The sequence below is a fragment of the Marmota flaviventris genome, chromosome 3 (genome assembly GCF_047511675.1).
Source record: "Marmota flaviventris isolate mMarFla1 chromosome 3, mMarFla1.hap1, whole genome shotgun sequence".
In the NCBI taxonomy this organism is placed as follows: Eukaryota; Metazoa; Chordata; class Mammalia; order Rodentia; family Sciuridae; genus Marmota; species Marmota flaviventris.
In genome coordinates, this window is record NC_092500.1 from 125,606,416 (window position 1) to 125,628,380 (window position 21,965).

The 21,965-nt window shown below is 35.6% G+C and overlaps 1 protein-coding gene across 1 annotated transcript in view; it reads right to left on the bottom strand.

The window, feature by feature from the left end:
- LOC114104931 (uncharacterized) overlaps positions 1 to 21,965 on the bottom strand; it is a 343,694-nt gene that overhangs the window by 315,315 nt on the left and 6,414 nt on the right. Inside the window, exons 2-4 of the mRNA XM_071610374.1 lie at positions 11,313 to 11,627; positions 3,985 to 4,293; positions 3,577 to 3,894 (exon numbers count right to left, since the gene is read on the bottom strand). Coding sequence (XP_071466475.1) covers positions 3,577 to 3,894; positions 3,985 to 4,293; positions 11,313 to 11,627 — 942 coding nt within the window. The remainder of the gene's footprint in view (positions 1 to 3,576; positions 3,895 to 3,984; positions 4,294 to 11,312; positions 11,628 to 21,965) is intronic.

Genomic DNA, 21,965 nt, shown 5'->3' on the forward strand with positions numbered 1-21,965 from the left:
GTTATACATGACATAAGATTCCAATTTTACACAATCATAGAAGCATGGAATATGTCTTATTCTAGTTATAGTTACATTCTTATTGATGTACATGATGGAGGAATTCACTGTGATGTTTTCATATGTGCATGAGGGAAAATTATGTCAGATTCTTTCCACTGTTCTTTTCCTATCCCTCTCCTGTTCTTATATATCCTATTTCTAATCTACTGTATTCCTATTCTTCCCCTCCTTGCCCCCTCTCCTTATTGTGGGTTAATTTCCATATATCAGAGAAAACATTTGACCTTTGGTTTGATAGTACTAAAGTAAAAATTAGAAAATACATAAACTGGGATATTTAATACACCTGTAGTGTTTAAAAATATCCACAAAATCTGTCACACTCTATCCATTTCTCCTGCCCTCCACTCTGGGCTGACAGTGGTAAGTTGCCTATAAGCAATAAAATATGGTGAAGCCAGAATAGCTTCACTTAGGAAACTAGCTTAGAAAGTCAGGCCTCCTGCTCTTGACATGGTAGGATGTTTGCTTAATGGGAAATCTACTCTGTAAGGACTATCATGTGGGAGAGAGTATTTGCAGGTAGTTCTGTCAGCAACCCCAGGTGAACTTCAAGCTATCAGCCATGTGAATGAACTGTCCTGGATTCCCAGCTTGGTCAAGACTTCAATGAACTCAGCTGCAGATGAGATCAAGTGTAACATAATGAGACCACAAGAGACAACTGCCAAGAGTCCTTGCCAAATTTGTGAATCTACAAATTATGAGAAAAATGAAATGTGATTTTTATTTAAATTGCTATTTTTGGGGGAAATTTTATTATGCAGCAATAGTCACCAAGATTACACTTACGATGAAACACAGAAATCCTACATTCCCATGCTCATTCTGGCACTATTTACAATAGCTATGGTATGTAATCACTCCAAGTGCTCACTGAAAGAAAAATTTATGAAGTACAGATAATATATGCATACAGCCATAAAGAATGAAATCCTGTCATTTGCATCAAAACAGATGGAATGAAAAACATTGTGTTGGGTTAATAAAGCAGATACAAAAATATAAATCCCCATGTCCCCTATTATATGTGGAAGCAAAAACGAATCCACTGGAAAATAGAGAGGAAATTGCTACAGCATGTAGATCATATTTATAGTAGTAGATCTGTCCAACCTAAAAATTCTTGTATGTAAATTTAAGAAAGACTTGTTTGGGGCTTAATTTTTCTAACATATATAGTTTACATTTCTACATTAGAAAAATGTCAAAGCCAGTTTTCATTTATATATAACAGACTCAAACATCGATTTACAAGTTCTCTTCTTACTTATTTATTTTTGCTTATTGCCATAGCTCAAAGTGAGAAATTTTCATAAATTATTGGCTTGTATTCTTCAAAAATATCATTAGCATGGAATACAAAGAAAAATTAAAAGAGTTTCATAGTAAGAAAGATAACTAAACATGAGAACTGAATGTAGCACATTACCATACATTTTTTCCTGTGAATAACTTATTTAGGAAAAGTAATAAGAATCTGAATAAGACTAATGCTATATGATTATATTACAGCAAGGTGGATTTATGGAACTTGCAACAATGCTATTGTTACATTTGAAATTCTTAAAATATTTTAGGAGTAATGGGACACATTATATTATCCACGTAGTCTTAACTATTCATTCAAAAAGATTTGATAAATTTAGGCATAAATGGAGCAGAAGGAGAGAATATATTAAAATAGTGGCATTTGGAGATTTGGATAGGGTTATTTGGGAATTTTATACTATCCTTGAAACTTTTTCAGAATTATCAAATTAACACAAATAAATAAAATGAAAGAAAGGAAAAAGAAAAACCAACCCCTTTCCTACACACATACAAAAATATAGGTGAAAACAATTAAAGCCATTTATAGGATATTTCACCAAAAGAAACATTAATTGAACCAAACAAAAAATACCTAGAAGTAAACATCATAAAGGCTATGTATAATCTCTGAGAGAAAATAGATATACCTTGGAAGTAAGTTATATCCATATTCATGTGTTGTCCAAGTCCAATATCAACCTAAATACCATCATGCTTTTATTTATATTATATATATGAAGTTGTTTCTAAAATTTATCTGAAATGCATATGACCAAGTTATGACTAATGCATTAGGTAATAGAAGCTGCACAATTAGAAGAGTTAGTTTAAAGTAATTCTTAAAGAAATCTTACTCAGTCATGCTAAAAAGTTATAATAATAAAGGAGATAAGTACAGTTATAAGGATGTACAAACAACAGGATAAAATGGAACAGAGTATAGAATGAGTAGGAAAATCTACATTGTTTATTTCAAAGGTGATTCTGTGGTGGGGAAAAGCTTTTTTAGTAATGATGCTGAGTCAACTTGCTGTCCAAACAATAATGTGAAACTTTTCGTCAGGTCATACACACCCTTACAATATCAACCCCAGTACTGTGCAATTAAAGAAAAGTAATTAAACATGTGTGAGACAAACTGGGAGAATATTTTATGATCTAATTGTGAAATTGTTGTATGTGTACAAAAATGTTGATAAGCTGTGCTTCATTAAGAACATTTGACACCTGAAAGAATACTGTAATAAGAGAGTGAAAGTAAAAGGATAAGTGTTACAAACCTGACACAAATACATACATATTTGCACCAAAAGCTATTGCCATGTTAATATGTAGGATCGTTATTTGAGAAATCAACAAGTCTCAAATCTTAATATCAGTTGACTATCACTTCATGGTCCTGTGGTCATTCCGCAGAAAACTCAACAGCAAAAATAAGTAAATAAGTAAGTAAGTAAGTAAGTAAGTAAATAAATAAATATATAAATGAAGTTCTGCTTCAAATAGCAAAATAGGTGAATTCTAAGCACAATGTGGAGTCAAAATAGACACAACAAGAGAAGATATTCCATTATTTTACATAAAAGTCCAAGGCTGACAAAAATTTTCTTTGGCAGTAAATGTTAGAGTGGTCTTCTTTGGAGGAGAGCAGGACACAGTAACTGGAGGGATGGGATTGTGACTTCTGGAAGCCACTGAAGCTCTCTGACAGTCCAGGGTGAGGAACTTGACAGAGCTGTCATTCATTGCTATACATTTTTCTCTATGAATTTCAAAAAATAATGATGCTTACTTAAAAAGTACTCCTCCTTATACCCCTTGAGAGGGCCTGAAAGATGAATGATCATTGAGAAGTATCATAGTTCACCACAAAATGTTTCTTTTCTTCATTTATTGTTTTTAACAATTTTCCACTTAATATCACTGCTCTCTTTCAAGATTAGATAATAATCCCATTGCACATTCAATTTTTTTACAAAGTTGTTTTTAGTTGTTGATGAGCATTTATTTTTTCTTTTACTTTATTTTATGTGGTGCTAAGGATTGAACCAAACCCACTGCCCCACATATGCTAGACAAGTGCTCTACCACTGAGCCAGAACCCCAGCCCAGAATGTTTCATTTTTGAAGCCAGCTCTCCACACTGACTGCTCTTAGAAACATGTCACTCAAGTACCAGTCATCCCTGACCTCTCTTACCTGAGCAGACCACAGAGGCTGTGTTTCCATGCGCACAGGCAGGAACACCCAGGGCAGTCACAGGGCAATTCCACAAGAAGGACTCAGACCCTGAGCAGTGAAATCTGTCTCTCCAGATCTCATCTCCTCCTTGAACAAAGTATGCTCCCTTTGGGGTGGAGATGGCGACTCCACAGCCCAGCTGACGGCAAACTACATTGGCATTGGCCATATTCCAGTAGGAGGCACAGAGTGTTCTCCAGCCTCCAGAGGTCTTCATCTCCACTTGACCTTCACACTGAGAGCTGCCATTTTTCATGAGCCGAACATCTGTATATCCTGGTAGAAGACAGGGTTTTAGCAACACCACACATTTTTCATACCCCCACAGAGAGTGTAGGGAAGTTAAAGCCCTGTTGTGAACCTCACCTGAGCAGACAACTTGCACAGCCCCTCTGTGGTGGCAGCTACCTCTAGGACAGGGCACTCTGGGACAGAACCAGAGTTCAGGCTCCAGCCCCTCACACTGGAACTCTTCAGCCCAGACTTGTTCACTGTCTTCTCTGAAAGGCAGGTTCCCCAGGACAGCTGCAGCCTTGCCACATCCCAGCTCTGCACAGATGACCTGGGCTGTGGGTAATGTGAAATTCCCATCAGATACTAGAGTCCATCCTTCTCCAGAATTTACTTTGACTTCCCCAGAGCAAGGTCCGTGTCCTCCATCCAAACGCACAAATCCTATGGAAGAAATTAATTAACAAAATTAATACCTTGGCTTGGAATTGGTAGCTACATGTCACAGGCATGCTTGAGAGCTTTTCTTTCCCAGGGTGTGGGGAATGGATTAAAAGTTGATATCAGAATGGGAATTCCTTTGAGTAAGCATGTGAAGACAAATTTAGGAGGAGGAATTAAAAAGGTCAATTTTAAATGATTAACTCAAGAAATGAATATATATTTATATAACAATGTGTGTGTGTATGTGTGGTGTAATATGTTTTTATTTTCTTCTATGTGAACTTATAATCCTTTATATTGAAATGGTACTTGTGTGTTTGTCTGTATATCTGTCTCTGTCAGTCTACTTCCTTTTTGGGGGAAGTTGTAATTATCTGCTTAATATGAACTTAAGTAGAAAAATACTAGGCTTAATTTTCACAATTTTATCCTCAAAAATTTTTAGCTCACTAAAAATTTCCAACATTTTTTAATGAAGTAAAAATTCCATATATATCAAAACTGACTATTTATATTTATTTCCAATTTAGAGATAAGAAGAGTCAACTAAATAGTGAGAATGAGATGTAACCAGGTTATTTAGACTAAAACAATCAGGGTTCTTTACATCATACTTCCTGTTACAAAAGACAGAATGATAATTTACAAGTATAATTTTAAGTTCAAGAAAATAAAAATTTGGCATTTTTTGCCATTTTAAATTTTATTTTGAGGGATTTTTTGTTATTAATAAGTAGAGTTGGAAGAAGACATTATATATCTATCTCAACTAATCAGGAAGGAATTTAAAGTATGGGTTCAGACATTGGGGCAGACATCTGGACCCAGGTATGGAAAAGTATTGTAATAGTAAGTTTATGTCATAAAGAAGTTCAGCAGGGAATCCTTGCTAAAGAGAATAGCATGATCAGTGATTATTTTCCCAAAATAAGCCTTCAAGATTGAATGGATATCAAAAGCATTAATCTAGCTTATTAATTTTTTTACTTGAAGCATTATAATTAAAATACTCTCATTTCTGTCTGAAACTGACATCAAATGTGGATTTGTGACCTTGTGACTACAAGGTCATTTTAATTTGTATTATTACTACAGAGGTGTGGGAACAATGTATCTTACTTAGAAAATCACGGTGAAAATACAAAATTTTAAACTGAAATCACTAATATTTAGAATGCTATGTTTTAAAGAGCATGAGACTTACAGTGTATCATAAAAATCAGCTATCAATATTGTTGTCCAGTGACAGGAACAATAAAGATCAGCCTCCTGAATAGAAACCATCACTATAGGCTTTGCCTATGGATGCAGCCATGTCTTCTTCTCTGTGGATACTGGTTTCCATGAAGTTACATCTCCACACTAGGGATTACCACCACTACCACCACCACCACCATGAGTTGTACATGACTGATTATAGTTCTGGCTTAATTAGATACATACATTTGTCTGCAGAAGCACTACTTCTTTTAAATTTTCTTATTTTTTCATCATATATTGTTTATTTCATGTTCCTAAGGAACAGACACTAGTATGGCAATATGTAAATCAATGGATGTGTAACTGATGTGATTCTGCAATCTGTGTATGGGGTGAAGGTGGGAGTTCATAACCCACTTGAATCAAAGTGTGGAATATGATATGTCAAGAAATTTGTAATGTTTTGAACAACCCACAATAAAAAATTTAAAAAAAATGTCCCAGTTGAACTAGAATATAACATTACTTCCAAGTTCTATCTGAGAGAATTCAGTGGAATATCTGACTCCAGTGTCCAATAGTTGAAATGTTATGTGAGTATCAAACCTTTGCAAAAAACTTGTATATAATTTCCACTAATGAAAACTGGAAGCTTTTCAGATAAAGAAATAGATCACCAAATGCAGGTTTCACCTTTACTTTTCTATTCTTCACATATCAGAGAGATTTAATCCTGTTGTATCCGGAGAGGGTGAAGAGTAAAGTTCATACAGTATGCATACTCAGACCATCAACTGAGCATCTGTCGCTGTGCTGAACAGAGATACAGATGTGTTTAGAGGGCAGTATTGTTGCAAAATCAACAATATTTTAAATGATCTTTTAACCTATATTAATAATTTATTATTCTCTAGACATTTTTAATAAAATAACATGAATCCAGAAAATGAGAACCATTTTTTTTCAAAAATACTTGATTTAGAAATTAGAGTCAGTTACCATCTACACACAGATGATCCTCACTTGTTTTTCTCAGGGGTTGAATTACTCTATTGTATTTAATGAAATATAAATAGAACAGTCAATGTATGGTTCAGATGCAGGTATACATTGTTCTATAAACCTAGATCCCCTTATTCCATAGGTGGATATTACTATGGTCTACATAGTTCTTCATCTAAGTAGGTATTTCTTATATCATAGTGGCTTAAAAATCCTCATTAGCTCTATTTGCAAAATACATATCAGTTTTGGCTATATGTCAATGGTATAAAGGGATCTGGAGACAAAAAATGATTTCCCTTCCTTTTCTGCTTTACCAAATTGTAGAGGTAAATGGTACCACCATTTTATTGTCTACCCTTGTTTATACCTGTCTGGCTTATATAAAATATATTCTCAAATAAAATTAATATGCAAAGGGTTTGGTGGCACATGCCTGTAATTCCATTGGCTCTGGAGACTGAGGCAGGAGGATTGTGAGTGCAAAGCCATCCTCAGCAACAGCAAGGTGCTAAAGTACTCAGTGAGACCCTGTCTCTAAATAAAATATAGAAAATGGCTAGGGATGTGGCTCAGTGTTTAAGCACATCTGAGTTCAATCTCCAGTACCCCACAAAACAAAACAAAATAAAACAACTAAGGTGCCATGTTGAACCTATCCCTCAGTCTGAACAATCTACAGTTGCAAAATCCCAGAGGTCTGAATGTCCAGGTTGATTCATCTGGGCCACTAGTGTATGGACACATAATTATAAATTATCTACTCAGAGTAAACCTTCTTTTTTAATCATGAGAAAAAGAAACTGTATGAAGGCTTAAACATTATTGAGGAGGCCTAAATTGGTAGTTTACCCAGAATTATCATTTTTCAAGTCTCTTGAAAGAATTGGCATGCATTTCTCCTTCTGAGTTATAAATAGCATTTATATTGGAAAAAGCTTCTTTGAGTTTTGAGGCATAATATGAAGAAACCCTATTACTTGAGGATTTTTTGAAACATAAAAATTAAATATGATATTCAATGTTGTGTCCATAAGTCTCATTTGGGTAAGAAATGAGACACAGCCTTATGAGGCTGTCAAGCCTCATCCACGTGTCTCCTTGTCCATCACTCCACAATCTTTCTATTCTGTTTAGGGAACAGAACTGTGTCACCTGAATACATGGGAATGTCTTCATCATTGTATTTGGCCAGGCAGTGGTCCATAAAGGTCAAGTGTCTTCCTCAAAGACCAAACTTTCCCTGTACCATTGGGCTTCTCAGTCACCTTAAAGCCAGAGGTGGTAGCATGACCGGTCCACCAAGGCACAGCAGGGACAAGGAGAGTGGTCACTGGAGGCCAACTATGGTTTGCAATGTCTCTGACTGAGAAAGAATAAAAAATGTGGCAGAGAGATTTTCAAACTTTCTGCCCAGTCCTGATGTAGGAAACAGGTATATAAAGGCAATTTGAGAGTCTCCTTCCAGATTTTCTTATTAAAAACATATACCAAAGTTTACCATGTTCTAGAAAAGGGTGTTTTTTATGCTGTATATGTATATTTCAAGGAAATAAATTATTTTTGGAGCTTCACATCTAGTGAGCACAAAAATAGTTTCAAGCTATTGGACAAAATTTATGAGACCTGAGTGGGAAAAGAAAGAAAAATTCCATGTGCAGAAGTGTATTGAATTCCATGAATGATTATCACTGGAGTAAATTAAAAATTGCAGTCAGATATATCCTCATCTGATCTTTTTCTACAGACACATTGCTTCCTTGGGAATGTTTCAAATTTCTTAAAAATGTGTCATCCATGGGAATTTTTCTTTCCCCCTTCTGACCTTGATGCCACAAATTTGAGTCACTTTTGCAAATCCTTCTTCTTCTTTTGTACAGCTAAGGTTTACAGGAGTCACACAAATGTAAACAGATTCCACACCTTTCACCCAGGGTCTTAAGTGCTGCTCAGATAATTCTTATGTGCTCTTTGTCACTCCTCTGTTGCCATACACCAGTACTGTGAGCTTCCTCTATCATTTTCAAAAATTCAATTTGTCTTATTGTTCCCAATGTTATAAAATTTACCACCCAATGCACTTTTCTTGTATGATTGAATCCATTAGATATAAACTATATAGTCTTTCATCATATTTTGTCATTTTCCTTAAATTTATTTGAACTGATACCTAAAAACACAAATAATATGTATTTTAATGAGTAAATGGATGTGCTGGTGTATGTTTATATTGTGTTATCTTTGTCTCCTCAAACACTTTATTTCTTTTTGGTGAAAACTTCCCATATGCTTTTTTATAGATCTTTTAAATATAGTTCATTATTTTTTCTATAGTCACCCTACTGTACAATGGTGCACCAGAACTTCTTGTTCTTATCTAAGCAAAACCTCTTATCCATTAATTAATTTATAGCCTTCCATTTCCATCCCCTACACTATCCAACCTGTGGTAATCACAATTTCAGTCTTAAATTTGATATGATCAACTGTTTCAGATTTGACATACAGTGAGATTATAAGACCCTTGTCTTTCTTTATCTGACTTATTTCACTTAACGTAATGATTTCCAGGTTAATGCATGCTGTAGTAAATTAAAGGATTTCCTTTTCCCCCAAATAGTATTACATCGTGTAAATTTATTTATCCATTTATCAGTTGATGGACATGTAGTTTAATTCCATTTCTTAGCTACTGTCAGTAGTGCTGCCATAAACATGGTAGTACAGATGTCTCTCCAACATCCTGATTCTATTTCCTTTGGATATACACTCAGCAGTGGATTAGTACATCATATGGTAATTTTTTTATTTTTTTATTTTTTGGTGGGATGTCTGATAATGTCTTTGTATTTCCTTTTTTTTTTTGTAAAGGATAGTTTTGCTGTCTTAATTATTTTTGATTGGCATATATTTCTTTTAGCTCTATGAAAGTCTCATGGCACTCACTTTTAGCCAATATGTTCACTATGGATAAGCCTGCTGTCAGGTGAATTAGGCCACCCCTATGTGTTGTTTGTTTCTTTTCTCTTGATTTCTTGAGATTCTTTATCTTTCATTTTTGAGAGCTATATTATAATATATAAAGAGCCCAAAGGTTCAAGTCAAATTTGTATAAAGGCTTGAACAAATTTGTTTGTCCATATAACTTTTCACCCCTAAACAGAGACATATCTTTTTACTCTTTCCATAGTGTGCTGTCTGGAGCTTTGGGGAGGAATGAAGAAGGTGTTCCTGAGACCATCAATGCTGCCATGCTATTTCACAACCTGAGGCAACAGCCATCTAGGACAACACAGAACTGGGAAGGCACCAAGGCCTTCCTATTGCCTTCTAGCTGCCTATTAACAACGTAAACTCAAGGTTCAAGACTCATGCAATCAGCCACAGGTGATAACAGGTTCTTCTTGAGTCTGTCCCACCAGCACATGGGTCTTGCTCTCCCTATGAGCTCTGTCCCACATTTGAGGCCTCTAATTCCTACAGAGTGCTAAGTATCACCATGGTAGGCCTGGCTGAGCCCCAAGACAAAGTCCTGTGCCAGCCCTGTGCCTTGGTCCTTAGCAAATGGAGTCTTCCTTCCCCCTCTGCTGAGGCAGCTTGGAGGAGTGGTGGTGGAGACAGTCTCTTTGCTGCTGACTAAACACAGTTCTAGGTTTTCAGTCTGAGAGCACTGGAATACAAACCAGTGTTGTCAGACTCTACAGGGCACCAGGTTTCATTCCCACAGGCCTTTTCCGGGTTTTTAAGTTCAAGGCCTCAGCTTAATTTCCTTTCCATTCCCCAAGAAGGATTCATCTGTCTTCATGCTGGGCTACTTGAGGTTGGAAACTTTTAATATTCCTCCCTCTTGAATATGTTCTTTCTTTTTAATATACTAAAAGCAGGGACTCACCTGGTTTATTGTCTCTTATAAAGGTAGTTTGGTGTATGACTAGCAGTTAATTCAGTGTATTTTTGGGAGATCACTGAATAAACATCCTGGTGTGAGTCCTAAACTACACAATCTCTTACCATCATAAATATGCATTAATATTTTATGGCATTCAACATAGATTACCCAGGACTAGGTTACATTAATCTTCCCAAATATGAGTTCATACAGATGTTACATTTAAAAAGAAATGTAGAGAGACTCTTTTTGTAGTAAAGATTAAAGTAGAGCCTGTGACTCAGAGCATTTCATTCACAGTTCACGGGCCCTTATTGCCAATGTGCTAAGAATTCTGATGTCTGAATCTGGAAAGGAGAATTGCAAATTTTCAATGATACAAAATTCTCCTGTGAGGTGTTCAATCCCACCCCTATGCCTATACACCTGATTTCTAAGATTTAATGTAATGTGCTAGCATCTGAATTGGTTTCTTATAAACCATGCATGCTTTATAAGAAAACCCAGTGCAAAAGTATCTCTGGCTGTACATATATCAGCACTCAATTCAATTGAGAAAAGTAGAGCCTCATTCTGGTCTGTCTTTTGAAAAATGCTTCAAACAGAGAGTATGTGGTAATTTATGTGTAATCATAAAAATAGTAAATTAGACAAACAAAATTATGAAGATTGCTTTTAAGTGGAATTATGCTATAACAAACCTATCTTATCAAGAAAGAGAGTTGAGAAAGGAAAGGACAATATTTGAAGTTTACAAGAGGGCAAAAATATGAAGCCCATCATCCACAGCTATTTCAAACAATCAAAGTATGAGAGAACCTCTCTGTCCTACTTACTGGGTCATTCACCTCCTACTCCCCCTGGGTAAGACACTTACTTCCTTAGAACTTTTCATTCTTCAAAATAGTGGGGAATTCACTGTCCATACCTGAGCAGATGACTCCTGCATCTTCACTGTGTGAGCAGTCATTTTTGCCCCAGTCCTCTGAAAGGCACTGCCACAGATGGGACTCCTCTCCTGTGCACTCCAGCTCATCCAACCAGATGGGCCCTGATCCCTCACCAAAGGGTGCCTCATGCATGGCATTGAGGGCCTCACCACAGCCCATTTGTCTGCACACCACATGGGCTTCTTTAAGGTCCCAGCTGTCATCACAGACAGTGCCCCAGGAATGCTGGTGAAGGATCTCCACTCTGCCTGCACAGCGACTGTCCCCATCTACCAGGCGGAGCTTTGGGCTCTCTGAGGAGAAAGAATCATGTCAATGGTTACATTTATAAGAGAATGAGAAGCCTTTTCTTGTCATGTTCTACTACCAACTAAGCTTTCAGAATGCAGAGTTTGCTGGAGAAGACATGGAGTCATCAAAACAGGGCAGCAGCAAAGTCTTAATTCCTAACAAAACAAGTAGAAGAATTAATTGTGTACAAAAATGGAATTATATCCATTGTAATTTAGTAAGTAGTCTCAGGTAGAAATTTGGTAGGTCCTATCCTAGTAAAACTTGTTATTGGCAGAGTTCTTCATAAGGTGTGATAAAACATTCCTAGACATGTCAAGATTCCTACTTTGAATAGTTGAAAGTATCTTTTCTCTCAATGATTTCTAAGATTTAATGTACTGTGCTAGCATCTGAATTGGTTTCTTATAAAGCATGCATGTTCAAGTGTCAATGGTTTGGCATTTGGAAGGATGAGAGCACAGTGCATGGAGAAAGGAACAGGGATAAGATCATCAGTAGTCTCCAGTGACTGCTATGAATCCAAGAAAAAAGAAATTATACAGGCATTAAGAATAAAAAATAAATGGATCACAAGGCAGACCATGGTTTACCTCAAAATATTTCACTGATGATTTTAGATTTCAGAGATCAGATCTGAATATTCAATTTCAAATTTGTGTTCACTTTAGGTAAATTGAGCAACCTCCCCAAAAGATGATTTCACATGTGGACATTGCTCAGATGCCATAAGGAATCATAGAATGTTACTTTTTTCCCAAAATAAATTAAATAATGGCTTGGATTTCCTATCAAGAGTTATTATTCAAAAATAGGAGTTCTTAATGAGGAGGCAATTAGCAGAATAGAATTACTTTTGTTGTGTCTGAGAATGAAAAGAGTCAGGGAACACAGGGGAAACTGTATTCTCAGAAGAGAAAGGGAGGACTTGGGACTAATTAAAGAAATGATAGGAATTCTAAATAACTCAGTGGAGCATTAAGGCAGCCCAGAGAAAAGCACAAAGCAATTTACAAGTTCAACTTCAGCTGCCTGGTGAGGGAGGCAACCTGCAAGCATAAGGTAAGCTGGAGAGTTCAAACAACCCAGATGGTGTCAGCAGACCAGCAGTCTTAGATATGGGAGAAACACATGGTTCTTATAAGCTTTAGATCAAGTTTGAGGAATTGTTCTGAGAGAAGTCCTCCTGCACAACCAGAGAGCTTTAGACAATTCATGCCAATGCTCAGCAAGCTCTCAGAGTGCTACTAAGAACCTATCATGAGAGGGGCCTATTGTAGGGGATAAACTGTACTGGGATTAGAAAATATAGATGAATCAATTCAAGGTCCCTGGGTCATATTGCTACCATGGTAGGGTGGAATACTAATGTACTCTAAAATCTCAGATAGGGAGAGTGCCTGCTGCAAACATACTGAAAGGATTGAGTGGCAGAGAAGGGCTTAGAAGCCTTATTAAGAAGTGGTCTTTCCCTCTGTGAAGAAGGGGGATTCCATTCACATGTGCTTACACATAGGGGAGAGAGCTCAGAGAACACATCTGATGATTTGCCCCATTCCCATATCCCCTTTCCAGGTGGAACTGAATGATTTGATTGCTTACACCATTTTTCACAGGCATTCAAGGATTCACCATTCTAGGACATTCCATGGGCAATGACTAGAGGCCTCTGGAACAAATGTGTGCCCAATAGTGGGATCCACAAAAGCATTGAAGGAAGGGCTTGTGGTAACCCTGACTTTTGCAATGCTTCCAAGTTTGTAAACAAAATCCCTCCAGTGTGATTATGGCCTGCCCCATCAACATTTCCTTACCCTCCATGGAAGGAAATGAAGATCACATTGCAGCCAGCATATCACACCAAATCCCAGAACATTTAGTGGGAAGTGAGAGGAACTACAATTGGTTTCTTTTGCAGGCTACTAATTCCCCATACCTGATGCATTTAAATATTAGATCACCTGGAAACAGGGGTCTCCAATGTAAAAATTTTATGTGGGAAGATTTTTGACACATTTTAAATCATTTATACCTTATATATTTTTTACTATTTAATTAATTTCTTTTTAAAATTCTTTATAAGAATTTTCTCATTTTTCCATTTCTTTACATATATATATATATATTTTTTTTTAATTTCCCAATCTTCCTTCCTATTTATTTTTCTTCTATAATTTTCCTTCTTGAGTTATTTTTTATTTTATTAACTTTTGACTTTCTTGTTAATTTATTTTCCCCTTATCTATTGTTACTGCTGTTTTAGTTGTTGTTGAGTGTAATTAATTATTAATGTATTTATGTAGCTTCTTTATTTTATGTTGTTGTTATTGCTGTTTTTTTTTCTTCTTTCTGAGTCATGTTGGTGACCATATATGATAATATATGAAAAGCACAATTCAAAATCAGTTAGAAGAAACAAAGAGGGTAACTACAGAGTGGTAAGTTGAACAAACTATCAAAAAGATGTAATGATTATAAATGCATTAAAAATTCATATGGAACAGAACATACTATTTGGTAAAACAAATCTTATAGGATATAAAGGGAAAATATACTTGAATACAATGCTAATGATGTCTTAATATTTCACTAATAACTTAGTCATCCAGACAAGATATCAACAAGCAAACATAGGATTAGAGTACATTATACATCAAGTGAACATAACAGCTACAGAGTGTTCCACCCAACAGCTGCAGAATACACATCGTCTTCATCTGCAGGGCAGCACTCAGCTTCAGAGTTGTACTCTTCACAGATCAATGAAACCTAATCCTCCTACAGTCTGATTAGCTCATGAAAAGAGTAAAATTCATTCACTGAGCATTCTTAGAGCTTTGGCTGAGTATCAGACTGCTGTGGAAAGAGATCCTGAAGTGACCCAAGTAGCAGCATCAGTAAAAACTGAACATTCTCTTCTTCTCTTTAAACAAATATTCAAGTACTTATGGATCATTTATGATGTTCTAGCATTCTGTTATGAAATTTCATTCACTCAGAAGCCATGGAACAGATGTTTTGAATAATATATGACTTAGAAATCTCAGTCTGCTATCAACTGTACACAGACAGGTGATCCTCACCTGTATTTCTCAGGGATCAATGGGTTCTTGCAAATGATGAGGTGTAAACAGTGCACAGTCAGGGGATGGATCAGATACAGGTGTGCACTGCTCTACAAACCAAGATAACCTGATTCTAAAAGATGGATATTACTATGGCCTACCCAGGCCTTCAATTAGAAGGGTGTTCCTTATATTACAATGGTTTAAGCACAGAACTTGATTTTAATTTCAAAACTACAATTCCTTTGTAATATTTCAATGGCTGATAAGAATCTGAAGATAAAAAAATTCCCACCTTCTTTTCCATTTCCAGATGGCTGAGGTAAAAATATCACCAATTTAGTGAGCTCCCCTCCTCATATCTGTGGTTTTCATACAAGAATGTATTCATGAATAGAAGTTAGGTGCTATACTGTATGTATTGCTCAGTCTGTACAATCTATAATAATGAATAAACATATTTCAGAATGTTATGATTGGTTCATTTGGACCTCTGTAAAATAGATACAAAAATGATCAAATATATATTCAGAGTAGCCCATCGTGAATGCTGTGGAATGGAATATGTCATAACTTGAGCATGGTTTAAAGGCCTACAGAGGTTGGCATTTACCTGTAATGCCCATTTCCATGGTTTACTAAAGAAATTGGCAGACATCTTCCCCCTCTGATTTGTAAACAACACTTATTGTAGAAGTACTGCTTGGAGTTTTGAAACATATAGTAAACCTACAGCCTGACACCTTTGTTTAGACATTGATATTAAACAAAATATCAGATGCTGGGTTTCTTAATGTTAATTTTCACTAGAAATGATAGGCACTTAACTAAAAGTGGTTTGATACATAAAACTGTAGAGATCACAGAAAAGTTGAACTTCTGAGAAGAAAGCATGAGAAATGGGACCTGATGCTTCTAGAACATTCCTTTCACATTTCCTTCCCAATTCCTGATTCTCTCATTTACCTTTGCTCTTTAGACTTGTCCTTTTCACTCAGCTGAGACTGAGGACCCCAGAATGTATATTTGATCCACAAGAATATGCCCACACAGGGCAGTGACTCCTATTGACCCCTCCTGTGTTTTGGGAAGTGGTAGTTACTAATCTATCAGGGATAGTGGATTAGTAGTGCACCATCAGCACTGTGTTGATCAAGAGCAATTGTGCCCCCAAAGAAGAGATATTTAGCAACAAATAGGGATGTATCTACTAAATTTAAGAAAATAAATCTAACAGGAAATATGCAGGACCTTTGTGAAAGCAATCAAACGGTTTTTAAAATTTAATTCAAATTTGTTATCTATATAATTACAACAAACATGCCATAATAATGAAAACTTGGGGCATGTTGTTGGTATTATATTTAGCTAAGCAGTGGTAACATAAAATACAAACTTTGCAGTTACATTTTTGGTTACAAGTCATAAGTAAGAGTTGCTCATCGTAATTAATGATAAATCACATCAGTCCTTTCAGGGTATATTGGTGATTGGTCACTGTGCATCTGTTATTCGGTTCATGTGTAGACAACAAAGTGTGTGTGTCCCACCTCCTTTTCTCTCAGTAATATGCTCACATAACCTGAAGCAAGAATGAATCATTGAAGGAGGGAACTGGTGGAAAAAGACACAAGTGAAGCAAACACACACCTACCAAAAAATTGTTATCTATGACAGCAGAATGCATTACAATTCATATTATATAGATAGAGCACAATTTTTCATATCTTTGATTGTACACAAAGTTGAGTCACACCATTCGTGTCTCCACACATGCACTTAAAGTAATGATGTCCATCTCATTCTACAGTCTTTCTTATCTCTGTGCCCTCTCACTGACCCTCCCTCCCCATTGCTCTATCTAGAGTTTGTCTAATCCTCCCATGCTCCTACCCATACCCCATTATGAATCAGCATCCTTATATCAGAGCAAACATTCAGCATTTGGGTTATGGGGATTGGCTAACTTCATTTAGCATTAAGCACTCCAACTCCATCCATTTACCTGCAAACGCCAGGATTTTATTCTCTTTTAATGCTGAATAGTATTCCATTAGACAAACTAAAGAAATTAAAGGGATACAGATAGGACAAGAGGAACTCAAATTAGCACTATTTGCCAATAATATGATTCTATTCCCAGAGACCCAGAAAATTCCACTAGTAAACTTCTAGAACTAATAAATGAATTCATAAATATAACAAGATGTAAAATCAATACCCATAAATCAAAGGCATTTCTGTATATCAGTGACAATTTCTCTGAAAAGGAAATGAGGAAAACTACCCCATTTACAATAGCCTCAAAAAATTTCTTGGGAATCAACTTAAAGAGGGGATAGACCTCTACAACAAAAACTACAGAATGATAAAAAAGAAGTTTAAGAAAACCTTAGAAGATGGAAAGCTCAACCTTGTTTGTTCTTGGATAGGCAAAATTATCATTGTTAAAATGACGATACTACTAAAAGTACTATACAGATTTAATGCAATTTCAATCAAAATCCCAATGATATTCCTCATACAAATAGAAAAAGCAATCAGGAAAAAATCATCAAGAAAAATAAGAGACCCAGAAAAGCTAAAGCAATCCGTAGCAAGAAGAGTGAAATAGGTAGCACCACTGTATCAGACCATAAACTATATTATAGAGCAATAGTAACAGAAACAGCATGGAATTGGCACCAAAATAGACTTGTAGACCAATGGTACAGAATACAGGACACAGAAACAAACCCACCTAACTACAGTTATCTTATATTTAAAAAAGGTGCCAAAAACATGCATCGCAGAAAAGATTGCCTCTTCAACAAATGTTGCTGGGAAAACTGGAAGTCCATATGCAACAAAATGAACTTAAAACCCTATCTCTCACCATGCACAAAACTCAACTCAATGTGTATCAAGAACCTAGGGAATTAAACCAGAGACACTCTGCCTATTGGAATAAAAAGTAGGCCTAAATCTCCATTATGTTGGATTAGGCCTTGACTTCCTTAATAAGACTCCAAATATTTTTGAAGGTTTTAAAGATCTTATGTTTTAAGTGAAAACAGAAATAATTTTATACTGTTCTCTTTAGTGAATGCAAACATTTGTTAGAATTCAGTTGAACATCAAAATTGTTACTAATTTGATGTTTTCTATAGGATTTTTGAAGTTCATATGTCAAAATAAATGTGAATATAGGAAAGAAATTTGTGAAATAGAAGGCTGCTCTAAAAATATTCATTAAATTTTAAAATATATTTAAAAGAACTAAGTTCTTACGAGAGTGCAATGCAGCAGAATGTAAATGTAGACAAAAGACAATTATATGTTTAGGAAGTTAGTATTTAAAAGGAAACACCTCAGATCATTAGGATATATATATATATATTTTATATTGTTGAAAATTTAGGTGTAATTTTTTTAAAAAAATAGTATTTAATCACTACTTTTTATTGTGCTCTAAAATAATTTTTCAGTGGTTAAATAAAACATGTGAAAGTCATTTATAATGCAAAGAAAAAACACATGTACATATATATCCACTAATATCCAAGTTTATTATAAAGAAGACATATTTGAGCACTTTCCTACTAACATAAAAATTTCAGCTTGTCATTAAAATGGCTTCATATTTCCATATTGACTAAAATGCTTCATTTCTGGGATGTAGCAAAAATCTTTTCATTGGCCATTGATTTGTTAAGAGTATTTTTAAAAGTTTTGACTCAAAAAATGGAAATTTATGTCTTAGATGAATGATAAACATTGTAACTAAAACTGTCAGCCAGGTTAGTGTGTTAGCGAACACTTTGTTATGAGACACACATGAGATAATCAGCATATAAAGAGAAAATGTTTAATTTCATTTACAATTTTAGAAGTTACAGTTAGTATTTGGTTGGTCTAATTTTGGAGGGTAACATAGCCCCTTATTGTAAAAGAACAAGGTACAGCAAATTGTTCAACTTGTGTCTGGGAAAAGAGTTAAGAGGAGGCCAGAGTTCTATAATCTCCATCAAGAGCAGGTCCTTAATGACTCAGTGATTCCTACTATTCCCAAACTCCTGAGGGGTCTCTCACCTCCCAACAGAACCATGTTGGAGATTAAGCATTTACCATGGGCCTTTGGGGACAATTTTAAGATCCAAACTATAGCAGTCATTGCGTTTTTGGAAAGTCTAGCTAGAGAGGAACACATTTACCAATATTCACTGTGTTTAAAATTAGTATATTTAAAGTACTTCTACAGAAATAACCTAGGACCAAGACAGTAAAACTTAAAAGTAAAGAAAGTCATAAATTTTAAAATCTGTCTTGCATTACAGAGAACTACACTCAGTTTTTTTTTTTAAAAATCAGTAATTAGAAGAAAAGACACATCTGTTTTTCAGTCCAATAAGAAAGAAACCAGGCTCAGACCATGCAAAATTTAATTCTTAGTGGCCTATGAAACTTGGGGTATTGGGTTTATAAGTGACTGAAGATATGTGCTTGGCACAACTTAGAATGTGTGGCTACTCTTAGAATGACAGAAATGTGGTTGTTGCACAGCTCAGATTTGGGGGTTGTTTTATTTCTAAGCAAAGAAAGTATTATCCCTTTGATTTTGTAGCATAAAAACACTCTCAGTTTCATTTTTGTTTTCTAGAATCATCTTTTAGTGTTATCATATCCAATATCGTAAGTATCTTCTGATAGTGACTTCTCTAAGTGTTAAGATTAACGATTATTGACCTGTAAATTAAATTGAGGATTGTAAAGCACCATTTCCTTTTATTCTGGCAGAGATGTTAGACTGTGATAGGTTAGTGATTTGTACAAAGTTATAAATTTGGAGAATATACTTGACACCCTGACCTATCCTCTCATGTCCTTGTTTTATTCTTCCCAATGACAGCTTCACAAGCCAGGTTATGGCACATTTGCTCCTCTCTTGGCTCAATGTAAGATATATATTGCATGTCAATCTCCTGGTACATACTTTCAACTTTCCTCATACTTTTGACTCACTTGCAAGAAAGAAACCAACCTGTGTAACAGGAGAATCTCAGGTCCAGACTAGAAAATTGTTCCTCCGTATCTGTGCTTGAGCCTAAAAGATCCTCAGTTCTCCACATTTCTGCTCTTTTCAGGGCTTTATTGGTCACAGGAAATATCTCCTCTTAATCCTTCTCATGATTAGAAATTTAGATCTCAATTTTATCCAGGTAGACCAAAGAGCTAGGAATGACAAGGATGCTTCTCAACATGTTTCATCAAGATCACACATATATGTCTTTCTCTATGTCCAGGCTTGCCTTCTTCATCCTGCCTGTAGCTGTGACTCAATCTGCATTCAACCAACTCCCAGGTCCTGTGGCAATATCCTCACCTCTATCTATCTGTCTCTTGTACATCACTCCAGGCTCCTACTTTCTTTTGGGACAGAGCACTGTGTTGCTTGAGATACTGGGGTTGTCTCCATTACGTGTGGTATTTGGCTACTTACAGATACACAAAAACTGAAGTATGTTCCTTGAAGACCAAACTTGCTTTTTTACCTTCCAAGGCAGAGATGGCGGCATGACCTTCCAATCCAGGCAAAGAAGGGGCAAAAATCATGGTCACTAGATGCTGAGAAATAGCCTTGGAGTAGGACATGATGAAAATGGAAGAAAAAGGGAGACTTCAAAGAGGTATATATAAACTTTCTGCTCAGGTTAGTTATTTATGTTGGAGATGGGTATTTGAAGGCAATATTGAGAGTTCATCTCATATTATTTTATTCAAAATTCAAATAACTTTTTAGATATCTCCATGTTGCAAAGAATTTTTGTAGTTGTTGAGAATATAAATCACAAGAAAACAATGAAGTTCTCTTTGGCATTCCTTATTTCTAGTGGAATGAAGAAAAGGAAATAATTTCAAGACATTTGAAAAGTTTATGAACGACCTAGGTGGACAAAGAAAGAGATATTGCCCTTACAGAGGACTACTGACTTATATTGCCCCTACAGACGACTACTGATTTATATTAAGCAATCTAAGCAAAGGCAAAATGAATATTCAGTCATATATGTTTCTGTTTCATCTCTTTCTATATGTGTGCACTTTGACCTAAGGCAAGATTCTTAATGAAATCTCATCACTGGGACCCCTTCTTTCAACATTTTGATCTGCTTAGTGCTTCAAACTTGAGTCACTCTTACAACTCATTCTTCTCTTTTCCTACAATAACCATGCAGAATTCACATAAATATACATAGGAAATTCTCCAAATTACAACTAAGTCTTCAGCTCTGCTCAGAGAATCCTTAAGTATGTAGTCAGCTCTCATGTCAAATCCTATTACTACAAGCCTCTTTTACCTTCCCAAAGTCCACTTGTCTCCATCTCCCCATTCTTATCGAATAACACCAAATGCACTTTTATGACTGAATGCAACAGGCAGAAACTGTCATGTCTTACCAAAATACACACCTAATGACATTTTATTCAATCCAACACTGACTTGCAAACACATAGCTTTCCAATTCAAGTTTATGAAAATGTTTTGTTAAAAAAATGAAGAGAATGGACTATAGTAAAGATGAAAGGAGAATCCACAACTCAGAGCTTTCTATATGTAGTTCTCCCTCTCACCAAAAGCTATGCATTCTTTTCTCTGAATTTGCAAGAGACTTATGACTTTGTAGTAATCCATAAATTCCTCTGTGATTTGTTTAGTGATATCCTCTGTGCCTACACATCTACTAGCCTAGTGCAAAACAGAGTCTCAGGCTACACATATGAAAACAATTCAAATGAAAAAAGTACAACCTCCTTCTAGTCATTTCTTCTGACAGGCTCACTGTCTCTAAGGAGCTATATCTGTTGGTTTGCAGATCTTTTGGATTATAAGAAACTTATAAGAACAAAATTATAAAAAATATACAGTTAATATTAACTGAGGTGTTATTAAAATAAATTATCTTTTTAAGACAGACAACTGGAGAAGGGAAAACTGTCGTTGAGACTCACAAGAGGGAAATAAATGAAGCTCATCACAATCAGAAACTGAACAGTCTTGGTCTATAGACCTCTGAGTCCTTCCTAGCTCATCCACCTCCTATTTCCCCAGAAATCAGAAACCTTCTAATCTAGAACTTTTCTTCCTCCAAGACATTGGACAATACAATGAGAGTACCTGAGCAAGTGACTCCTACATCATCATGCCTGCTGTTGCAGTTCTGTTGTTTTTCAAAAATAGCAATAAAATTGAAAAATACCTAGTTGGACTGATCAAGGAAACAATAGAGAAGACAC